Raw genomic sequence first — 24,096 nt, forward strand, 5'->3', positions numbered from 1 at the left:
TCAGATTTCTCAATCACTATAGTGGAAGCTACAAGACAATGAAATCATGCTTCCAAAAGTGAGACAAAATTATTTCCAACCTAGAATTCCAGTCCCAATCAAGCTATCAATCAAGTGGGAGAGTAGAATAGGGGCATTTTCAGACATAAACTATCTCAAAAATTTACCTTCGATGCACCTTTATTTCAGGAAGTGATTGAAGGAGGAACTCTAACAAGATGAAGGACTTGCACTAAGAAAGAAATTAAGTCTGGAAAACGGGATTCACCACAAAAGATGGGCAAAGAAAAGTCGCCGGAGAAGAACCCTGCAACAGTCCAGAGAGCAACAGGCACATTTTAGAGCAGGCACTGGACAGGATGTCCTCAGAAAAAAACTTGGTTCTGAAAAATGGTCTTGATGTGTTTGACTATTACGAGAGGATACAAAAAGCTTGTCAAGAATAGTCACAGAAAGGAAAAGTAATCATGGTACACTATACTCAACTGTGGGCAATATTTACACAGTCATAATAAATCAAGTGAGTGTTAATTTCCCTGAAAATAGCAATAGAAACAGGGTTGATATTCCACCGACATGCATTGGTATGGCTGCTGTTTATGGTTGGTGTCCATTTTTAGTGATCAGGTATTCATTTTGGTTGGTCAACATCAGTACCATGTTGGTTGTTAAATATTTTGAACATCACCACTGGATGTAACTATTTGGAGAGTATAAAACACCTGTGGAGAATGCTGCTAGCTACTTCCCTGATGCCCATTGCCCTTGCTGCTCTGACTTTCTGACTTCTGCTCCAGCCACAGTAGCACTATGGCCAACTAAAAAGAATCACTTCCCTCAGATGCTCTTCAGCTCTCTCTGGCTGAAGAGCTGCAGGAGAAAGAACTTGAGGAAGGAGTCCCTTCCTAGATAAAGCATTTTCAGAAGAAAGCCCCTTCACTTTTCCTTTTTCTTCCTTCCTGGATAGAGTTGCCAAGTTTAGCAAATAAAACTAGTTTGCTCAGTTACATTTGAACTTCAGATAACAACAAATAACTTTGAGTGTATGTTTGGTACAATATTTGGGATATACTTCCACTAAAAATTACTTGTTGACAAAGGTGACCTAGATGTGGTTACTGAAAACCATACCTGGGTCATATGACAAAGGACTCTAGGAAAGTAAGTTTTTACTGGAAAAAAATAAAATTGAGTCTGTCAGTAAGGGAAAAAGGGAGAATGGGCATTGGGTAGTTATCTAGCATGTCTGCTACACTGCCCAACATCCATTCCCTCTTCTTCTTGCCTATTTACAAAACTCCATTTTGTCCAGGTAGAGACACAGGGCCCTTGATTGCCAGCAGTCACCTTCCCTAGGCTCAGGCATGAGTTGGGATCTATATAAACCATTAATGGTAATCTGGTTGCCCTTAGCCAGTCACTGACTTTAGGAGTAGTCATGTGACACTATTCTAGCCGATGAGATTTAGGTAGAAGTACCTTGGGTAAGACTTCCAGGAAAGCTTTTATTTTCCTGATTGAAAGTGACACAGTTGGAATGCATAGTTTGTCCTTTACCCTCCTCCTTTCTTGCACGGACCTTGAGACTTTGAGATAAAGCAGCCATCTTGCAACAATGAGGTGACAGGTATGAAGATCAAAGGCACAGGCTAAGGACAAAGCAGAAGGATAAGACAAATCTGGGTTCCTGAGAATATCACTGAGTTCTGGAGTGCTTATCCCTGGATTTCCTGTTACCTGAAAAAAAAAAAATCTCTATATTTAAACTGCTAGCTAAGTTTTATGTTACTTTTAGCTGAGGCCTTCCTAACTGACACATAATGGATAACTATGGACAGTTCAAATGAATGAACTTTATGTATTAACATGTCTAAATCTCAAAAACATAATGAGAAGAACAAAGTTGTAAAACAAAATGATATTATTTACATAAAACTTTCAAACAAACAAAACACTACCAATACTGATTATAGTTACATTTATAAGTAATAAAATCATAAAATTATGCAGAGGAATGATACACACCAACTTCAGGTTACTTCTGGGGAGGGATAAAGTTAATGATGCTTGATGATCTTTGGTATTTTGGATAGATTATACATATACATGTAGGTATGAAACAAATATGATAAAATGTTAACATCTGTTAATTCTGGACAGTAATATATCAATATCTGTCATATTGTACACATTTGAGGTATTTTATTATTAAATTTTTTTAAAGTACTTTTTAAAATAACTAAGAGGTCTCCCCAACACTATGAGATAATAGTCTCACGCAAAATGGGTCAACTGAGGACTCTGCACAAAAAATGACTGGGAAAAAAACTCCCCACACTTTGCTAGATCATTATGAAATTTTAGAACAGTGACTATGAAGAAAAGAAATATCCTAAAAACTTGTAGAGTAAAACAATCAGAAACAGGTCACCTGTCAATGAATAGAAAAGCAGAAGACTCCTCCTCAGCAAGTTGAATAAGAGAAGATAATGGGCAGGGTGCAGTGTCTCACGCCTGTAATCCCAGCACTTTGGGAGGCTGAGGCAGGTGGATCACCTGAGGTCAGGAGTTCAAGACCAGCCTGGCCAACATGGTGAAACCCCGTCTCTATTAAAAATACAAAACTTAGCTGGGTGTGGTGGCACATGCCTGTGATCCCAGCTAATTAGGAGGCTGAGACACGAGAATTGTTTGAACCCAGGAGGTGGAGGTTGCAGTGAGCTGAGATTGTGCCACTGCACTCCACCTGGGTGACAGAGTGAGACTTTGTCTCAAAAAAAAAAAAAAAAAAAAAAAGAGACAGAAGAGAATGATAGAGCAAAACCACCCCAAATCCAAGGGAGAATGATTTCCAACCTAACATTCTCCACCCAGTCAAACTGCCAGTTCAGAGTAAGGGTAAAAGACATTTTCAGACACGTAAAAAATTATTTTACTTCTCTTTCATAACTTCCTAGGAAGTTCTTTAAAAAAGTTACCCATCATTAATCAAGAAGGGGAAGACAATGATATGCAGGAGAGAGTGGATGGAATCAGAATAATGAAGAGCAGTCCCCAGATGACAGCCGTGTCCTCAAAAATCAATCAGTCCTCAAAAGAACTAGAAAATGAGGCTTCGGAAGGAGCCGCCCAGGGGAAAAAATGAAATGCGAAAGATTTGATACACTCTTGGAGATTTTGGAACAACTCAAGAAAGTGACAGAAAATGCAAAGAAAAAAGATAGCAATTAGAAATACCAGGGAAAAATTAAAACTCTGCAAGGAATAAAATGTGATCATGGCATGTAATCATGAGTATAAACACTGCTTTTTGAATGAATTAAAAATTGTGATGATATTCTACACTGGGAGGATAAAAAATAGATGTCTGTGGTTGTAAGTTAAATATTCACTTGTAAGTGGCTAATATCTAACTTCAATAAATAGCAGGAATAATTATTACTATCATTATTATTAAAAGGCAGCCAACAAAAAAAGCTAAAAGAATTCCTAGTGGTTATCTTTGGGAAGTGGAACTGTGACATATGGAGGAAGCTGGAATGGAGTTCCATTGCTTTTTATGGAAAGCTCTTACATGTGTTAATTTATTTTTAAATTATAGCTTTTTTATTTTAAACATTTTAAAGTAAATAATTTAATATGCCATGTGTTCCTACTTTATGTGATAATCGTATACTTGAAAATTAATGGTTAAATCTATTTATTCAAAGTGAATCATGTTTAAAATACTTAGCAGAATTACACAACAAAGAACCCTTTAAGGCAGTGGTTCTCAAACTTGAGCGTGCATCGTAATACCTAGAAGGCTGCTTTCTGTTTGTTTTCTTAAAGTTGGGGTCTCGCTTTGTCACCCAGCCTGGAGTTCAATGGCGCAATCACAGCTTACTGCAGCCACCAACCTCTAGGCTCAAGCAATCCTTCCATCTCAATCTCCAAAGTAGCTGGGATTACACATGTGAGCAGCTCCAGAAAGCTTGTTAAAATAGATTGCTGGGTCTCATCCCCAGAGTGCCTGATTCCATAGCTCTAGGTTGGGGCCTGGAAATGTACATTTCCAACAAGTTCCCAGTTGCTGCTGCTGATGCTGATCCAAGGACCACATTTAAAACCTCTATTTTAAGAAAGTAACTCCCCATTTATATTTTTTATTAAATTGGGTCAGTTGGTGATTTTTAAAAAGCTGATATCTTCCTACTCCAGTATGGTGTGAAGAGTACAGAGAAGGTGAGTAACAGATTTCTTTTCCTATAGAAAACCATCTTCAAATGTCTTAGTGGGTGACTCCATGTCTCTCCAAGCCTCCACAGGAAAGACCATGTGACCCAGCCTGGTCAAACACACCCCATTCCAGCCACAGAGATCGGTTCCGGAATGATCCCATGTCCTTAACTGGGCCAATCAGAATTCTTCCCAGGACATTTCTGCTTGATTCATCCAAAAACTCTGCTCATTCTGGTACTGCTAAGCTGATAAGCTTGGAAGTTACTATTTTGCCTGTCACATGGAGAGAAGCATTCAAGAAAAGTAGAGAAACAGAGTCCAGATAACACTGTGACTCCCTGAATCAGTTAATTTTGAACTGTCCTTCTCAGTTGTGTTGAGCTGTTAAATTCATTTTATTTTTTCTCGTGTTTGAGTTGGGTTTCTCATGTTTGCAATCACAAGTGCCTGACTAATGAAAATGAAATAGAGCTTTCCAACATGTTTTTAAAATGTGTTATTTCCTATTTGAAGTACTATGGATTCTCAGATTGGAAAACAAATGAAAGTTTGTTGGAAAAACAATGAAATGCCTGATTGTCACTGACAAATGACAATACATATGCAAACATAGATGAGAACTCTACAAACTACAGAAGTATGGAGCTATAATGTAGCTATAATATTTCGGTAGATGCATACCTTCCAGTTCTGGACTAGCTGAGACCATTCCTGCCTCATCTCCTCTGTGCCAGGTCCCAACTTCTCACAACTTGAGAGAAGCTCCCTCCCAGGGATATGCAGAAGTAGGAGAAGAACCCAAACTCCCTGACATGATCTTCAAAGGAGTCCATCCATCTGAAGCTGAGTGTTGGCCCTGGGGAAGTGTTTGGATTAGCTCTGCTCTGATTGGCAACTATACTGCCCACTATAAAAGTCCCAACCTAATTCATGAAACAGAATTTCTACCTCCAGCATTTCATATAATGTGTATTATAATGTGAATGTCGGGTATTTTGCTTTCATCATCTTACTTAATTCTCACTATAATTTAGTAAGATATATAATTTCACCCCCATTTTATAGATGAGTAAATGAAGACTAAGAGTTAAGTGATTTGTCCTGGATCAAAGAACCAGCCATGGTGGAGCCAGGGTTCAAATTGGATTCTTTTTGATTCCCAAACCTAAGGAAAGAAGGAAGAAGAAAGGGAGGGGAGGGGAAGGGAGGGGAAAGGGGAAGGGGAAGGGGAAAGGGAAAGGGAAGGGGAGAAGAAGGAAAGGGAAGGGAAGGGAAGGGAGGGGAGGAGGAAGGAAGGAGGAGGAAGGGAGAAAGAAGGAGAGAGAGAGGAAAGAGAGGTAAAGATGTGAGAAACAGAGGGGGCCTGGTATGGGTTACTGACAGTCTTCCACTTCTGGGTTCCAGGCCCTTCCTGAGGCCTGGCTGAACTCCTGTCCACAAGACTTCCCTGGTATTATAATAAATCCCTCCTTGGCAAAAAGGAATTTGATGTTTAAAAAAATAAACATTTTTTTAAAACCCTCTTTTCTCTTCAACTAGCTTCAGCTGATTTGATTTACTTGTATCCAAAAAGTACTAACCAGTACCATCATCCACTACAATATCTTGCCAAAGGAATTGTGCTAGCAACACATCAACCTCTGGCATGCAGCAAATGAGAGGACTTGTAACACTAGTCCCTACCCTGCCCAACTAGCTGTTACTCCCCCATCCATCTTTAGATCATAGATCGCCTTGGCATTCAGCATGCCTTTACAGTGAGGGAACAAAATTCTCTTCTGTCCTGAGTCAAAAGTCACCTTCCATTTCATTGCCCCTACCACTAGCCTGGAATCACATCTGGGATCCCTGAGAATCCAAAACCCTACTGACCAAATCAACACCTGGGCCGGGCGCAGTGGCTCACGCCTGTAATCCCAGCACTTTGGGAGGCCGAGGCGGGAAGATAACAAGGTCAGGAGTTCGAGACCATCCTGGCCAACATGGTGAAACCCCGTCTCTACTAAAAATACAAAAATTAGCTGGGTGTGGTGGTGCATGCCTGTAATCCTAGCTACTCGGGAGGCTGAGGCAGGGCAATTGCTTGACCCCAGGAGGCAGAGGTTGCAGTGAGCCGACATGGCACCACTGCACTCAAAAACAAAAACAACAAACAAACAAACAAAACAATACTTTAAGCCTGTAAGGCCAAGGATCAGAGTGCTACCCTAGGAAACAGACACACAGGGGTCCCTGCCCAAGCAGCCTGCATGTCCAAAGCAGCAAGGAGGTGGTGACACAGCTAGCTTTAAAGATGTATGACACATTTTAGCCATCAGAACCCTTTTGATAGAATCATCTGGTGTTTAGGTGCCCACCCTTTCCCTATCCACAAGGGCACATCAATTCAATCCAACAAATCCTTATTGAGTATCCACTTTGTTCCAGATATTTGCACTAGACACTAGGAACAGAACAAAATAGTTGAATTACTAGGGAAGAAGGGTAAAGCATAGTAATGAATCCTTAAGATTAGACGTCCATGTCTCTGGGAAAAACGTAAGTAGTAAAAAGGTTGTGCCACATATTCACAGGCCAGATTTTGGGGAGCTTTTCTTTCCACCCCATATTTTAAGCCACTTGACCTTGATATCTAAGAACTCTAGACCAGCCAACATGGTGTCTGGTACACCCCTCTGAGAGCCCAAAGTATTTCAGAAAAGGACTTCCCCAAGGGCTTATCTGGGATTATTTTGTGAACTGAATCGACAAGAATGACACGGGGTCATGCTGGGCTTTAGAAAGCTAAGCTAGAAGCCAGAGAAAGGCTACCCTCTCAACCCGTAGCTTGTCCATTGCCTCGGGGCCCTGCAGACTGAAACACCCACGCATGCTCCAGGAGAGAAAGGACAAAACAAACAAATATCCCTAAGAAAACTAGCAGTAGCAAAACCAGGTACCGTATCCAAAACCTAAAACCAAAAATGTGTAATGAAAGGAAACTAGCCATTATTCTGTTTCTATCCTGAGATGTTACATTAGCAGACATAATTTATTTTCCCATGGTTTTCTGGGAAAGAGGTAAGTCTCAGGGTTTTTGCTACTTCATAAATATTTCAGCCAGTCTAACACATTTGACAAAGACAACAGAAATTTACGTGCCTAGAAGAGAAAGATTCAGTTCATTAGATGAGAACAAGATAGAACTCACTCACCACGGTGTCAGACAGAACAGGTCTCCTGTCATTTCTGTTAATTTGGAGTGGTTTTGCACCCAAAAACCTCAAGGCACCAGGGTGACAAAAACAGAAAATCAAATATTCTATACTCATTTGGAAGATTTGCCCAGCTTTTCTGGTATTCTCCTCTTCAGTGTGTGTGAAGCTTACTCTTAAATACTCTGTGTTCATGCTATAAAGCACATTTTCCCTTATCTGCATAGCTCTGTCTACTTTCTCTGAAGCTTCCAGCTGCAAACTTACCTTTGTGTTCTTAGCTCTGGAAACCAGGATCCAAATCCCACGGAGGCCAGAACCACTTGCTCTGTTCCTGTTGGGTGGCAAGAAGGGCTTTCTGTGGTTTCCAGGCTGAACAGTATTTGGGGCATTGGAGATTGACTTCTGAGGCTCAGTGGCAGCCAGCCATGTGACCAAGGTTGGGGGAGGGACGCTCCTGCAGGGTCAGGGATGGATGCCTGGTTGACTGACAGACCAAGGTATAGCAGGGTCTGAATAGAGCTAGCCATGATCAAAGGCAGATGCCTTTGCTCTAAATTTCTTCTTGAATTTTAACTTGGTGATCTTTTTATGGCAGTGGTATACTCCAGCCTTGGTTCTGAAATGCTATTTTATCTCCCTGCATAGTTTTTAACCCAGATTCTTTTTGGATTCTGTCTTGGAGGGATGTTAGAGCTGGAAGAGAACTTGGAGAATCCAGTCCTATCTCAAGGTTGCCCATTTTATACAATGAAAAATTGGGGCCCAGAGAGGGGCAGTGGCATTTCCAGGAACCTATAGAGATGTGGGTTTGTTGTTAGGTACTGGAATGACCCCACTTGGCTCAAAATTACAGCTCACTTGAATGTCTCCAACTTTTATATTGTTAGAGCTTTGAGGACTGCTGAGATGTCGATAAAGGATCTTTTTACATTGCAAGTACCTAAATATTCAGCTGTCAGATTAGGGCATGACTTGGAAATAGTGGCAGTCTGCACTTGTGGTCAATGAGTTTATATAAACATGTGTACTTATTTTTAGGTATCTCTAACTCAATCTTTGTAAAATGCTCCAAGGTGATCTTTTTAGAGGGATCAGGTGACACCAAAAGCTACAGACATTTTTTTTCTTTAACCTCAAAGACCTTGAAGACCTCTCTAGACTACAGCCATGCAGGTAGCCTCCTAGTTCACACCTGTCTCTCCAGCCAAAAGGATGGCTGCTGGCTCTCTGCTGACAAAAGAAGAAGTGGTAGGAATGATGGAGAAAATGATAGAGGCAGAGGTGTTGGTTGTAGAAGTAGCAGTAAAATGGTGGCAAAGTAGATGAAGGTGTGAAGTGTAGATGAAGTTGTGAAGTACAGATACAGGTGATGAGGTATAAATGGAGATGTGGGGTATAGATGGAGGTGTGAGGTATAGATGGAGGTAATGAGATGTAGATAAAGATGATAAATTGGCTGGGCGTAGTGGCTCACGCCTGTAATCCCAGCACTTTGGGAGGGTGAGGCAGGCAGATCACCTGAGGTCAGGAGTTTGAGACCAGCCTGACCAACATGGAGAAATCCCATCTCTACTAAAAATACAAAATTAGCCAGGTGTGATAGTACATGCCTGTAATCCCAGCTACTCAGGAGGCTAAGGCAGGAGAATCGCTTGAACCTGGGAGGTGGAGGTTGCAGTGAGCCAAGATCATGCCATTGCACTCCAGCCTGGGCAACAAGAGTGAAACTCCATCTCAAAAAAAAAAAAAAAAAAAAAAAAAAGGTAAGTTGTAGATGGAGGTGAGGAGATGTAGACAGATAGATAGATGGTGAGGTGTAGATGGAAGTGTGAGGTGTAGATGGAGGTGTTGAGGTATAGATGTTAGTGTAAGGTGTAGATAGAGATGGTGAGGTATTAAAAAAAAATTAGCTGGCGTGGTGGCACGTGCCTATAATCCCAGCTACTCGGGAGGCTGAGGCAGGAGAATTGCTTGAACCCAGGAGGCAGAGGTTGCAGCGAGCCAAGATCGTGCCACTGCACTCCAGCCCAGGCAACAGGGCAAGACTCCATCGAAAAAAAAAAAAAAAAAGATGGTGAGGTGTAGATGGAGGTGGTGTGACGTGTAAATGGAGGTGTGAGGTGTAGATGGAGACGATGAGGTGTGAGGTGTAGACAGAGATGATGAGGTGTATGTAGAGAGAGGTGGTGAGGTGAATATGGTGGTTTGAGGTGTAGATGGAGGTTCTGAGGTATAGATGGTGGTGTAAGGTGTAGATGGAGGTGGTGACGTGTATATGGAAGGGATCAGATGTAGATGGAGGTATGAGGTGTAGATGGGGTGTGAAGTGTAGCTGGAAATGTGATATGCGAATGGAGGTGGTGAGGTGTACATGGAAGTGATGAGATGTAGATGGAGGTAGTAAGTTGTAAACAGAGGCGTGAGGTGGAGATGGAGATGGTGAGGTAGTATATGGTGGTGTGAGGTATAGATGAAGGTGTGAGGTATAGATGGAGGTATGAGGTATACATGGGGGTGGTGAGGTGTAGACAAGGGTGGTGAGGTGTAGATGGTGATGGTAAGGTCTAGATGGAGGTGGTGCGGTCTAGATGGAGGTGTGTGGTGTAGGTGTAGGTGGTGAGATATAGGTGAGGGTGGTGAGGTGTAGATGGTAGTGGTGAGGTGTAGATGGTGGTCATGAGGTGTAGATGGAAGTGCTGATGTCTAGATGGAGGTGGTGAGGTCTAGATGGAGGTGTGTGGTATAGATGTAGGTGATGAGGTATAGGTGAGGGTGATGAGGTGTAGATGGTGATGGTGAGGTCTAGATAGAGGTGATGAGGTCTAGATGGGGGTAGTGAGGTCTAGATGGAGGTGTATGGTGTAGGTGTAGATGGTGGTGATGAGGTCTAGATGGAGGTGTGTTGTTTAGGTGTAGGTGGTGAGGTATAGGTGAGGGTAGTGGGGTATAGATGGTGGTGGTGAAGTCTAGATAGTGGTGGTGAGGTCTATATGGAGGTGGTGAGGTCTAGATGGAGGTGTGCAGTTTAGGTGTAGTTGGTAAGGTATAGGTGAGGGTGGTGAGGTCTAGATGGTGGTGGTGAGGTCTAAATGGAGGTGTATGGTGTAGGTGTAGGTTGTAAGGTATAGGTGAGGTTGGTGAGGTGTAGATGGTGGTGGTGAGGTCTAGATGAAAGTGGTGATGTCTAGATGGAGGTGGTGAAGCCTAGATGGAGGTGTGTGGTTTAGGTGTAGGTGGTGAGGTATAGGTGAGAGTGATGAGGTCTAGATGGTGGTGGCGGTGAGATCTAGATGGAGGTGGTGAGGTCTAGTTGGAGGTGTGCGGTTTAGGTGTAGGTAGTGAGATACAGGTGAGGGTGGTGAAGTGTAGATGGAGGTGGTGATGTCTAGATGGAGGTGACGAAGTCTAGATGGAGGTGTGTGGTATAGGTGTAGGTGGTGAGGTACAGGTGAAGGTAGTGAGGCCTAGATGGTGGTGAGGTCTAGATGAAGGTGTGTGGTTTAGGTGTAGGTGGTGAGGTATAGGTGAGGGTGGTGAGGTCTAGATGGTAGTGGTGAGGTATAGATGGAGGTGGTGAAGTCTAGATGGAGGTGGTGAGGTCTAGATGGGGGTGCATTCTGTAGGTGTAGGTGGTGAGGTATAGGTGAGGGTGGTGAGGTGTAGATAGTAGTGATGAGGTGTAAATGGTAGTGGTGAGGTCTAGATGGAGGTTATGGTATAGGTGGAGGTGGTGAGGTACAGATGAGGGTGGTGAGGTCTAGATGGCAGTGTTGAGGTCTAGCTGGAGGTGGTGAGGTCTAGATGGAGGCGGTGAGGTATAGACGGAGGTGGTGAGGTCTAGATGGAGGTGTATGATGTAGGTGTAGGTGGTGAGGTATAGGTGAGGGTGGTGAGGTGTAGATGATGGTGGTGAGGTCTAGATGCAGGTGTGTGGTTTAGGTGTAGGTAGTGAGGTATAGGTGAGGGTGGTGGGGTGTAGATGGTAGTGGTGAAGTGTGGATGAGGGTGTGATGTGTAGATAGAGGTGGCAAGGTGTAGATTGGGGATGTGAGGCAGTGATAGTGATGAAGGAAGGAGTTAGAAGTCCTTGTGCATGATGGAATAGAAGATTCTTGTTGCTATTATGCTGATAAATGTGGAAGAGCCTGTCCTCCTTTGATTACACATGTGAAATGGTGAAACTTCACCATTAGAAGTATGGAGGACCTTATTCTTTCAGAGCCATAGTACCTTTGGGAAATAACTTCACGTCTCTGGGCCTCAGTGTTCTTGGAGCAGAGGTTGCTCTATTAAATGGCATTTGTTAGGGGGAAACCTACCTCTCCCGCTCCAAGCACTTTTGCCTCATCTTATAAAGTGGGAACTTCTGTCCTTGCTGCAGCCTTGAGAAAAGTACTCTCCACTTACTGCTCTACCTCCTAACTCATGGTATCTAGCAGAGGATAAGTGGTTCATGTGCTTGGAGAACTGAAGCACATAAAATGGGCATATGTCATGATTCAGGTTCTTCTGGGTTTTCTCCTTTTGGGAACAGCCCCCCCAGAGAAGGCCTGTGCTTCCCTCCTCTCCTCTTCTTTTCATGGTAAGCTTTCTAGGGTAGGTTCTTGCCTTGTGGGATAGAGGAGTCTTCCAGTTCTGGGTAGATAAGTTTCATTTTGAGGGAAAGAATTAGGAAGCCCAATTGTACATTCAAAACTACATTCTCCAATCAGCTTTAGCTGTCATAAATTTATTTTAAGTCCCAGCTGCTTGACTTCTATATCTTATTTCTCATTTGATTCCAAGGACAGAGGGGTTGTGAACAAGTATCATTCTCAAAGTCCAGCACTGAAGAATTAATAAAAGAGCCCACTTAGACTGGGTTGGACTCAAGGATCTCTTAAGTTTCTTTCAAGCTCTACTGCCCTATGATTCTATGTGTCTAAATGAACTTATCGCTGAAGCAAAATAAATATATATTGATAGTTCTGGGTCAGATGTTGGGATTCTTAAAGGATAACTTCCCAAGCTCTGACTCCCTTCTTTCCTGCTTTTCAACTGGATGAAGACCTCTGATCTTCAAGCATCTTCCTCTTCTCCCCATATACCAGCTCCTCATGGCTTCATTTACTTTCCCTTCCCGTCTGGACATCATAATGAATCCTTTCCTCTCTTCTCTCATTGATACCCATAACCTCTTATTCCTGCCCTGCCAATCTCTTGGGCAAAATCAGACCATTCATTAACTTCTTCCTCCTGCACTAAGTTCTCTTTTGTCTCTGGAGAAAGCCTGTCTTCAGTGGGAGAGAACAAAGCCAATACACAGAATGGCAGAGGGGTGTCCATTTGTGTGTGTGTGCATGTATGTGCATGAAAGAGAGAGAGAGATGAGGAGGGAGAGAAAGACCTAGTCCTGTGATGTGTATGGCCAACTTCATCCCTGCCCTTCCCTGTGGTTTAGTTTTGTAAGCCAAAAAATGTTGAGAGAAGATATGGCTACCCCTTTTCTCTCTGCTCCCTGTCCTCTGGCCTCCTTCCATGTTACAGCCAAGGACATGCCAAGCCACCCACTCAGCTGTGGCACTGGAGTAAATGCTTGGGGGATACTGTCAATTCTTCCTCACCACCAGAGTGGTAACAGCTGAGGCTCATGCACTGGTCTTGCGGAAAGGGAAAGAACTGGCCCCAGTGGTCCTCAGTCATGTGTGTCTTCCTCTGGGAACATCTGGCAATGTCTGGATCTATTTTGGTTACACTGGAGGGAAGGTCACTACTGGAGGGAGGGTACTTCTGGCCTCTAGTGGGTAGTGGCCAGAAATGCTGCTACTATCCTACAAGGATGGCCCCCACAACAAAAACATTATCTGACCCCAACTATCAATGGTGCCATGGTCAAGAAATCCTGGATTAGGGCATGCAGTCTCTGGTTCTAGGCTCTCACTCAGGCAAAAGGAGCACTCAACACAGGCCCACCTCACTCGCTAGGGATCTGCCAGGAGAGGGAGCTAAAGATTCTTAGTACAGTTGGCCCTCTATATCCATAGATTCCTAATCCAAGGAGTCAACCAACAGCAGATCAAAAATATTTGAAAAACTACAAATAAATAATACAACAATAAAAATAATACAAATACTCCCAAAATACAGTATAAAAAACTATTTACATAGCATTTACATTGTATTAGGTATTAGAAGTAATCTAGAGATGATTTAAGATAAACAGAGGAGGCCGGGCGTGGTGGCTCACGCCTGTAATCTCAGCACTTTGGGAGGCCGAGGTGGGCGGATCACAAGGTCAGGAGATTGAGACTATCCTAGCTAACATGGTGAAATCCCGTCTCTACTAAAAATACAAAAAAAAAATTAGCCGGGCATGGTGGCACACGCCTGTAGACCCAGCTACTCGGAAGGCTGAGGCAGGAGAATGGTGTGAACCCAGGAGGCGGAGCTTGCAGTGAGCCGAGATCGTGCCACTGCACTCCAGTCTGGGCGACAGAATAAGACTCCGTCTTAAAAAAAAAAAAAAAGATAAACAGAGGATTGTGTAGGTCACATTTTATGTGAAGGACTTGAGCATCCTCAGATTATGGTATCTGTGGGTGGTCCTGGCACCAATCCCTTGTAGATGCTGAGGGATGACTGTTTGACCTCTGTGCCTCCATTTTCTTCAGATACCTGGTGGAAGGTGATGACTGCTCACTGGGATGGATTCCCTTCCATCTCCTGGCTAAATGCCATCTGAACCCCACCTGGGTTTGACATCTGGAAGTATTTAGGTAGGTCTGACCTAGGACCATGCATGGGGGCAAAATTCTGTGAAGAAAATAGCAGCTTCCTACCCTGGAGAGACCTGCGCGGCTTAGGCCCTTGTTAGTGGGACTGAGGATTAATTTGGGAGCCCTGGCAGGCTCATCTAGAACCTTTACCCACAAGAAGTTCCCCACAGGCTGGGCAAGACTCACCACAATATGTGCAATTTTTGGCTTCCAGATTGTTTGTGCCAAGTTTTGGCAGGTGGTACAATATTGGCTGCCCCAGATTCTTGTCTGCTTTAGCTGCTTTTGAACCGTGTCCAGGGTTGAGAATGGAACATACTGTGATGGTGTCAGCACTCTGCAGGAAGGTGAAAAAAGGTGAGGGATATGTTAAAGAGAAGCTGAGACACTGTAAGAGGCCAAACCCAGGTGATGCTGTGGAGGAGTTCTCTTTCTTCACCATCCCTATCTACTTCCCAATTGCTGCTGTGGCCTATGGACTCAGCTCACTCTACAGCAGCCACGATGCAAGTCTTGCTGTTCTTCTAACACTCCAGGCTCATTTCCACCTCAGGACCTTTGCACTTACTGTTTCCCCAATCTTCAGCCTGACTTGTTCCCTCATGTATTCAACTCTTTGGTCAAATGCTATCTACCCAAGAACACCTTCCCTGACTAGCCCATCTAAAATGCCCCTCTCTGGTCCTTAACTCTGCTTTATTTGTCTAAGTGGCATTTCTATTCAAAACCACATTATGTGTTTATTCATTTGTTCACTTTTTCTGTCCTCCTAATATGGCACAAAGTTTATCTGATTCACTGATGTATCTCTGATACCTAGAATAGAGCCTGGCTCATAAATAATTGGGTCTAAATCCTGACTCAACTAACTGTGGGATCTTGGGCAGTTTCTCCTTTTTTTTCCACTGCAATTTCCTCAACTGAAAAAAATTCAAATAATAATTATATCTACCTCAATGGTTATCTGAATCAATGTGAAACCTTAGGTCAATGTCTGGCCCACAGGGAACAGTTAGTATTAACTAATAATATTATTATAATTATTACACCCTCAGGGAGAAGCTCACATGTCTATCCTGAGGAGGAGGGGAGGGGGATGAGCAGTATTCCGAGCCGCTTACAGGGGCGGAACCGTCTTTGTTGCTTCTCCAGGAACCAAGTCCTCTTCTCCCCTCTCGCCTGCTCTCTGCTGCCCTCTGGAGGCCTGCAGTGGAGTCAGGCAGGGAGTGATTCAGGGACGCCACAGATTATGTATCTCCCACGGAGAAGAATGAGGCACTGCTGGATGACAGTCCCTCTACTTAAGCGACCCAGAGCCCAGGGAAGCATCTTGGGCCTTGGCAGAGCTGCCACTGGAGCCATCATTTGACAAACACAATTGGGAATCATTGAGGCCACAGAGGAAATGTGGGTACCTAGGAACTCATTCTTCAGACAGATCCCCAAAGGGAATCAGAACCAGCATGCAGCCAAGCAAGGGCTGCCCCTTCCTTCCCCTCTCCCCAGGCTGTACTTCCTTAGCCAAGGGACAGTTCTCTGATCACCTCAGCCAACCTAAGCTACCCTGGAAAAATACTTCTCACCCTGTGCCCCTGTGCCTCTTGGTCAGAGCGTATGTCACTGGCTGGGCCAAGTGATCTTCATGTCAACCTAAATGAGAGGGCTATGGAAAGACATCCCTCTAGAGACATCTGGGAGCTGATTAACTAACAAGAACATGGAGACACCAGCACTGTGTGATCAAAAGATATAATGGAGGGAAAGATTTCATTTTCAATAAAAACAAAAACCCTAAAACATCTAGAAATAAACTCACCTAGACATGCATGTTTTATATGAGGACACATGGCAAAACTTTGCTAAGAAACATATAATAAGACATCATATTTCTGGATGGGAAAACTGAATAGGGCAAATATGCTTAAGTTCAGACATTTATATATATTTTAAATACAATTCCAAGGGCATTTTGAAGGAAAATGACCCAAAAAATCATGGCTAAAGTATGAGCTTAGAATTTATTGAGTTTTTACTATGTGCTAGGCTCAGGGCTGAGAGCTTTACATAGTTGACCTCAATTAATCCTCACAGCAACCTCAAGAGGTTTCTTTTCTCTCTCTCTCTCTCTCTCTCTCTCTCTCTCTCTCTCTGTTTCTTTCTGAGACAGGATCTCACTCTGTCACCCAGGCTAGAGTGCAGTGGCACTCTCACAGCTCCCTACAGCTTTGACCTTTCAGGCTTAAGCAATTCTCCCGCCTCAGCCTCCCAAATATCTGGGACTATAGGCAGATGCCACACCACACCAGGCTACTTTTTAATTTTTTTGTAGAGATGAGGTCTCAATATGTTGCCCAGGCTGGTCTCGAACTCCTGGGCTCAAGCAATCCTCCCACCTCAGCCTCCCAAAGTGCTGGGATTACAGGCGTAAGTCACCACGCCTGACTGAGGTCATTATTAATATTTATGAAAGACAGGTTGGGAAAGTGATTAAGAGCAGGAGATCACATGACTTTGGACAAGTTACTTATGACTGTGGGAAGTGGCTTCCTCATCTGGAATGATAGCAGCTATCCCATAGGTTTATGGTCAGTATTAAATGAGGTAACATACATGAAACATTGAGAACAGTGCTTGGCAAGTAGAAGCACTGACGTGAACTACTATTATCTTCATTTACAGACGAAGAAACTAAAGCTTAGAGAGGATAACATAATTTGTCCAAGTTCACGCAGCTGATAACTGGCTGCCCTGGCCTGGGGGATGGGAGTAGGGAGTCTTGCCTACAAGATCTGAAAAATTATAAAATCATAATAGTTAAAACAGGAAGCACATCTTGTATAAGATATTTTTACATGCCTTGCCAGATCATGTTCTGAAATATTAGTCAATGCCTTCTCCAGCCTGATATTCCCTTTACCTCTCTCCCTTCCCTGCCTCAAATAACCAGGCCATTCTATGCTCAGTGCTGCAGGGAACGTGTGTGAAAACAGAAGGAAGAGGTAAGGAGCCTCTTTCCTTAGGGGAATAGAAAAGACTTCTGGCCTAGACCTAGACCAAAGGGTGGGAGAAAATGGTCATGAGAAAGATCAAGGCGTTTCCTGCCCCTCATATCCAAGAAGAATTCCCCAGAGCAAGGACAAGGACCGGAGGGAAGTTGAGAAACATTGACTTTGCTAGGTCCTGGAGGTTGAGGTCCCAATCCCTGCTCCCTGGGCTGAGCCCCACAGAGAAATCAGCATCCTTCACAATCTGTGGATCTGAGAGCAGAGAACAGAATGGCTACTGGGTGTATCTAGGCCAAGAGGACCCTAGGCAAGCTCCCTGAGGCTGCTTGAAGAGGTGGAGAGAGACTTAGACCTCCACAATAACCTGCAGGCACCAGGACCAGATGGGACAAGGATAGATGACATCAAGGGCAGGACCCTTTGTAGGTCACTGAGGGTCTAGAACCCTGCACTCCACCCCACCCCAAATCCAAAATGGAAACTGCAAAGGAAACTCAGAACTGACTGAGATTAAGGGTCAGCACCTTTTTAAAGAGTGGGGCTCAAGTATAGATGAAGGAGAATTTTATAAACAAACTAATTTTTGTTACACACTTGAGTTTAGGGGCTGAAACTGGTATTCTAAAGGATAGATTTTTAAGATAATAGTGTTGGGGAAATGCACTGTTTAAAAAATCCATTTAGAAGAGAAGATTGGGCAGTGAACAAAGGCAGCAACTTTAAATCATTTGTGGGGCTCAGCACATATTATTGATCTCTGCTCTGAAATTAAAGTTAATTGTTCCTTAAGATTGAGCTGAATTTGCACCCGATCTGCCTTGGACAGTAATCATCTGCCCCTATTGTCTTGGCTTCATAATTAGTCATGCTCCTTTCATTCTCAAAAGGGTCCCAGTTTGAGCAGTAAATTAAGTGGTTACTCTGCTTAAGATCTTTAAATGAGAGTGATCCCATGGGTGGGCTGACTCTGAACTAGTTGTGAAACAGAAAGTAAGACTTTCCAGGCAGGTGTGGCTGGAGGCCAGTGGGACCTGACGTGGAGCCTCTGGAGGGCAGAGAACCTCAGGTGGATGGGAAAGGAAGGTAAGGTAAAGGGCAGGTGGGGTGTCAAGAGAGGGTCAGGTGCTGGGTAGTTAAGAGGACAGTGGCGAGATCAGAGTGGAATGTTTGAATTTAATATTTCAGAGATGGAGCAGCTAAGGATAATGGTGCGGCCCAGGTTTTGACCATAGGCACAGGAGGGAGAAATGGAGGCAAATGGAGGCCTGATTGTGTTTGGGGACAGGAATTGGGCACTGGGGAGACACATGGATGGGGTTTGTCTCTACTCTTGTATTCTTTTCAAATGTTGAATCTTGTAACTGTATTAACTATTTTAAAAATCTATAAGTAAAATTAAAATGTAAAGGATTCCAGGCTACCTTGTCCATTGATTATTCTAGGTCAACAGTGGAAGCATTTTATCAAGTTTTTAAAACCCCATTATAAAACAAATGGCCTTTAAACATTTGAAAACATGCTCAACTTCATTCATTTAAAGAAAAAGAATGCAAATCTGAGCCACAATGAAATACCATTTTTCACCTTTCAGATTGGCAGATATCAAGAAATTTTTCAACAGTGAGAGAGGAGGGCAACGGGCCCTCATACATCTACTTGCAAGTGAGATGCAGATAAGCACAGCCTTGATGGGGCCGGTTTGGCTGTATTTATATAACTTTAAAATGGACATACCTGGCCAGGTGCAGTGGCTCACGCCTGTAATCCCAGAACTCTGGGAGGCTGAGGCAGGTGGATCACTTGAGGCCAGGAGTTCAAGACCAGCCTGGCCAACATGGTGAAACCCCATCTCTACTAAAAAAATACAAAAGTTAGCCAGGCGTGGTGGCTATAGTCCCAGCTACTTGGGAAGCTGAGTCATAAGAACTGCTTGAACCCATTAGGCAGATGTTGTGGTAAGCCCAGATTGCACCACTATACTCCAGCCTGGGTGACAGAGCAAGACTCTATCTCAAAAATAAATAAATAAAAATAAATAAATAAATAAAATGGACATATCTTTTGGTAACAGCAACTCTTTATCTGGAAAGTTATCTTACACTCCCACCTGTGGACAAAAACAGAGATGTGGTTTGGGACAGTTACTCACCTCCCTGTGCTTATGTCACAGTTATAGTGAGAATTAAATATGATACATGGGAAGGATTTTAACAAGGGCCTGGCACATGGTAAGCATTGGCACATGGTAAACAAGGGCCTGGCACAGGAAATGCTGGCTGTTATCGTCAGAGCATTGTTCATGGTGGCAAAACATTGGAAACAACCTGAATGTCCATGAATAAAGGACTGATTTTAAAAAAAGAAAGAGGCCAGGCGCGGTGGCTCAAGCCTGTAATCCCAGCACTTTGGGAGGCCGAGACGGGTGGATCACAAGGTCAGGAGATCGAGACCATCCTGGCTAACCCGGTGAAACTCCGTCTCTACTAAAAAATACAAAAAACTAGCCGGGCGAGGTGGCGGGCGCCTGTAGTCCCAGCTACTCGGGAGACTGAGGCAGGAGAATGGCGTGAACCCGGGAGGCGGAGCTTGCAGTGAGCTGAGATCCGGCCACTGCACTCCAGTCTGGGTGACAGAGCGAGACCTCGTCTCAAAAAAAAAAAAAAAAAAAAGAAAGAAAAACAAGTTTTGTCTCTACTTTGGAAAGCCATGAAACTTTTAAATAGAATGAGGATATTCTTTAAATGGTGCTATTGAATGATTTTTTTGGAAGTATTGTTAGGGGAGGGAGAGCATCAGGAAGAATAGCTAATGTCTGCTGGGCTTAATATCTAGGTGACAGCAAACCACCATGGCACACATTTACCTATGTAACAAACCTGCATATCTGGCATATGTACCCCTGAACTTAAAATAAAAGTTGAATAAAAAAATAAAAAGGTTTTTAAATTTTTTTTTTTTTTTTTTTTTTTTTTTTTTTTTTTTTTTTTTTTTTGAGACGGAGTCTCGCTCTGCCGCCCAGGCTGGAGTGCAGTGGCCGGATCTCAGCTCACTGCAAGCTCCGCCTCCCGGGTTCACGCCATTCTCCTGCCTCAGCCTCCGGAGTAGCTGGGACTACAGGCGCCCGCCACCGCGCCCGGCTAGTTTTTTTTTTTTTTTTGTATTTTTTAGTAGAGACGGGGTTTCACCGTGTTAGCCAGGATGGTCTCGATCTCCTGATCTCGTGATCCGCCCATCTTGGCCTCCCAAAGTGCTGGGATTACAGGCTTGAGCCACCGCGCCCGGCCTTTTAAATTTTTTAAAAAGAAATATTGTTAAGTAGGAAAAAGGGAAAGTGTAGAAGAGTGCTTATGGCTGTCATCATGCCTGTGTAGAGGGTGCCTATGGGCACGGTATGGTCTCTCCAGGGAAGAGGTCACAGAAACTGGTTACAGTGATGCTTCCTGGAAGGGGAACTTGGAGGTCGGGGCTCAGGGAACTCTATGACTTCTTGTACCTTTTATACTAGTAGTCCACTATGCAGAGGTATTCCCTATTCAAGAACAATTAAATAAATTCCACTTCTGGGTATATACCCGAGAAAACTGAAAGCCAGGATTCAAACAGATAGTTTGAATTATATGCCAATGTGCATATCAGCATTCTTCACAATAGCTAAAAGGTGGAAACAACCTAAGTATTCATCGACAGATGGATAAATAAAATGTGGTATATACATACAATTGTGATTCAGCCTTAAAAAGGAATGAAATTCAGACACATGCTACAACATGAATGAACTTAAGGACATCATGCTAAGTGAAATAAGCCAGACACAAAAGGACAAATACCGTATGAGTCCACTTACAGAAGTATCTAGAATTGTCAGATTTATAGATACAGAAAGTAGATTAATGGCTACCAGGGCCTGGGGCAGTGGGAAATGGGGAGTTAATGTTTAATGGGTACCAAGTTTCAGTCAGTAATGATGAAAAAGTTCTGGAACTGGATGGTGGTGATGGTTGTATTATACAACAATGTGAATATAATTAATGCCACTGAATTGTACATTCAAAAATAGTTAAAATGGTCAATCTTATGCTTATTTTGCCATAAAAGGAAATCATGTAAAGAAAATCAGATAAAGAAATAAAAATATTCCTTTATCACTTTGATTGGAGCTATGTTAAATGTAGATTAATCACAAAGAGCTGTGTTGTATGAGCAACAACAAAGAACAGTCCTATCCAAAAAAGGGCTTTTGTTCTCCAAATTCTAGCATTTAGACCTGCTCTGCTTTGCTGGCTGGCTTTTTGGGAGTTCATGTTTCTGAGCAGGGATGAAAGGCTGAACCAGAACCAGGGGAAGAGGGTAGCTTCATCCAAGATGGAGAAGTGGGCAGGAAAGAGATGATGGGTGGGGGCAGAAGCAGAGAAATTCCCATGGGGCCATGAGGATGAGATAAATGGGGCGGGTGTACGAAAGGGATTCTGACAGGGGTGGAGAAAGCTGGCCTTTGAGGGGAATAACAGAGGAGTTACAGCAGGAACCTATAAAACAATCACCATGTTCCACTGGTGAGCTGGAGATCACAAACGTGTAGTTTTCCTATTCCTCTCGCCTCTTCTCTTCCAGGCAACAACCCTGAAGGGGTTGAGGACCCTGGTTAGCTAAATGAGTGAGGAAGAATGGAAACCAGGGACTCCCCATCCAGAGCACCATCCACCATGGGCCTCTGTTCTTTAGCAGCACCAGAAGAGGCTCCACTCCAAGTCAGGATTGAAGTGGTATCATTAGATAGGGCTGGAAATTATAATCATTAAAATGAGACTGAGACCAAGGGTGGCTGGAACAATCTTGTGACTTGCCTAAATTTCATTCAGGGGCAAAGCAAGAGCTAGTCCCACAGAATAAATGTAAAAGAGGCTGGGTGCAGTGACTCACGCCTGTAATCCCAGCATTTTGGGAGGCCGAAGTGGGTGGATCACCTGAGGTCAGGAGTTCAAGACCAGCCTGGTCAATATGGTGAAACCCCATCTCTACTAAAAACACAAAAATTAGCCAGGTATGGTGGTGTGTGCCTATAACCGCAGCTACTCAGGAGGCAGGAGAATCGCTTGAACCCAGGAGGTGGAGGTTGCAGCAAGCCAAATATTGTGCCGCTACACTCCAACCTGGTGACAGAGCGAGACTCCATCTTAAAAAAAAAAAAAGAATAAATGTAAAAGAGCAGTAAAAGCAAAAATCAAGCTGCTTTCTGATTTTACCACATAAATCATGTTTGTTCAATGGAACAGTGCACAATATTAGCTTTAATTGTAAATTAATATGCATCTGTTAAATAACCTTCTATCTGACTTTGGATTTTAAGCTTTCTGAGGTCAAGGACCATGTGCTGTTTAACCCCACACTGTTCTCACAGCCTGGCAGGCTGCCTCAAATGTACACAGGGGGCACTGAGATGGCTGCTGACTGAATTGCTGACCAAGAGAGATTCATCAGGCAGCCCATGCCATTTCTGTGCTCACACCGTGCCCAACACAGAGCAAGGAATCGTAAGTCCTGGGTGGCTTGAATTGACTCTTCCTGAAAAAGAGTCTGTGATCTAGGAAGTCCAATCTAGGAAGTTGCAGATTGCCTAGACTTAGAGCAAGAGGGACAGAAAGGAAGTAGGCATGGATGGTAATTTTGGTTTTCCATCAGGGCTGCTCTCACTCTGGAGTAAGGACAGGAAGGCTAAGACACAAAAGGGGGACTCAGCCCAACCCAGCTTATGTCCTATGATACCAGAAGGGAGCATTGCCATGACCTATTAAACCTCAAACCAAGCTGAATCCATTTTTTGAGTAAGAGACTCTTACAGGGCTCCTGTTCTCAAAACTATATAAAATTGTCCAAATTACGTACTTCTGGGATAATAAATTAGCAGAAGCAGCACACAGCCCACCTCTCAAGATAGGGAAGTAGGCCGGGCACAGGGGCTCACACCTATAATCCCAGCACTTCGGGAGGCCGAGGCGGGTGGATCACGAGGTCAGGAAATTGAGACCATCCTGGTTAACACGGTGAAACCTCGTCTCTACTAAAAATATAAAAAATTAGCCAGGTGTGTTGGCGGGAGCCTGTAGTCCCAGCTACTAGGGAGGCTGAGGCAGGAGAATGGCGTGAACCTGGGAGGCAGTGCTTGCAGTGAGCCGAGATTGCGCCACTGCACTCCAGCCTGTGCGACAGAGTGAGACTCCGTCTCAAAAAAAAAAAAAAAAAAAGAAAAAGAAATAGGGAAGTAGATCTCAAGTAGCTCAAGAAACAAAGTTTTCTACAGACGAAGGATGAAGGAAGGAAACCCAAGACCAGTTGATTCTGGTTTGGGAAATGATAACATTGGAGAACACACTCTATTATCTGTTTCTTGTGACATCCTTTGTGCTAAAGTTATCTCCTTTGTTGACATGGCCACCATCCCTACTTCTAGTGCACTGGAGGTAAAAGAGATGCATGAGTGTCTCCATTGCTAAGTGTTTGGTTACTCCCTCCTGGGAGATGAACTTGACTGGAGTGGGTGTGGGCAGGCATTCAGTCAAGCAACAAGCCACTCACTGAGTGCCATCAATGGGGTGGGAAAAGATGACTCTCCTTAGACTGGTCCATCCAAAATAAAGGAAGTGGGGAGAGCGTAGCTGGGTGGTCTTTAGGGTACTCCTGGAAACATCCCTCAGCTCATGAGCTCACAGCTGAATTTCAAATCCTGGGATGCCTGCTTGGAAGGAGACTAAAACACCATTTCTCAGGGACAGACGCCCACAAAGCTAAGGGCACTGGATTTCTAAGTCAGGATTTTATCACGGGCTGGAGGACCCTTTTTTCAGAAAGTCAGCTGATCTCCAGGACTCCTGATACATAAGAACTATGCAGTCTGTCACTTTTAGGGAGAGAGATGGGGAC

The 24,096-nt window shown here is 43.7% G+C and overlaps 1 protein-coding gene across 12 annotated transcripts in view; it reads right to left on the reverse strand.

Annotated features, from left to right (window-relative positions):
- Positions 1-24,096, reverse strand: part of LOC105465287 (solute carrier family 4 member 5) — a 146,999-nt gene that overhangs the window by 104,620 nt on the left and 18,283 nt on the right. For 7 of the 12 annotated variants that reach the window (XR_011611917.1, XM_071076939.1, XM_071076938.1 and 4 more), the window contains exon 4: positions 14,360-14,510. Coding sequence is in view for 8 of the 12 variants with exons in the window: in XM_071076939.1 (XP_070933040.1) it covers positions 14,360-14,510 (151 nt within the window). In the remaining 4 variants the exon portion in view is untranslated. Of the gene's footprint in view, positions 1-1,479; positions 1,650-4,902; positions 5,078-7,415; positions 7,565-7,682; positions 7,873-14,359; positions 14,511-24,096 lie in introns of those variants that run through there. The other 5 variants (XM_071076943.1, XM_071076936.1, XM_071076945.1 and 2 more) reach the window with 5 other exon arrangements.

The sequence above is a fragment of the Macaca nemestrina genome, chromosome 13, assembly GCF_043159975.1.
Source record: "Macaca nemestrina isolate mMacNem1 chromosome 13, mMacNem.hap1, whole genome shotgun sequence".
Classification (NCBI taxonomy): Eukaryota; Metazoa; Chordata; class Mammalia; order Primates; family Cercopithecidae; genus Macaca; species Macaca nemestrina.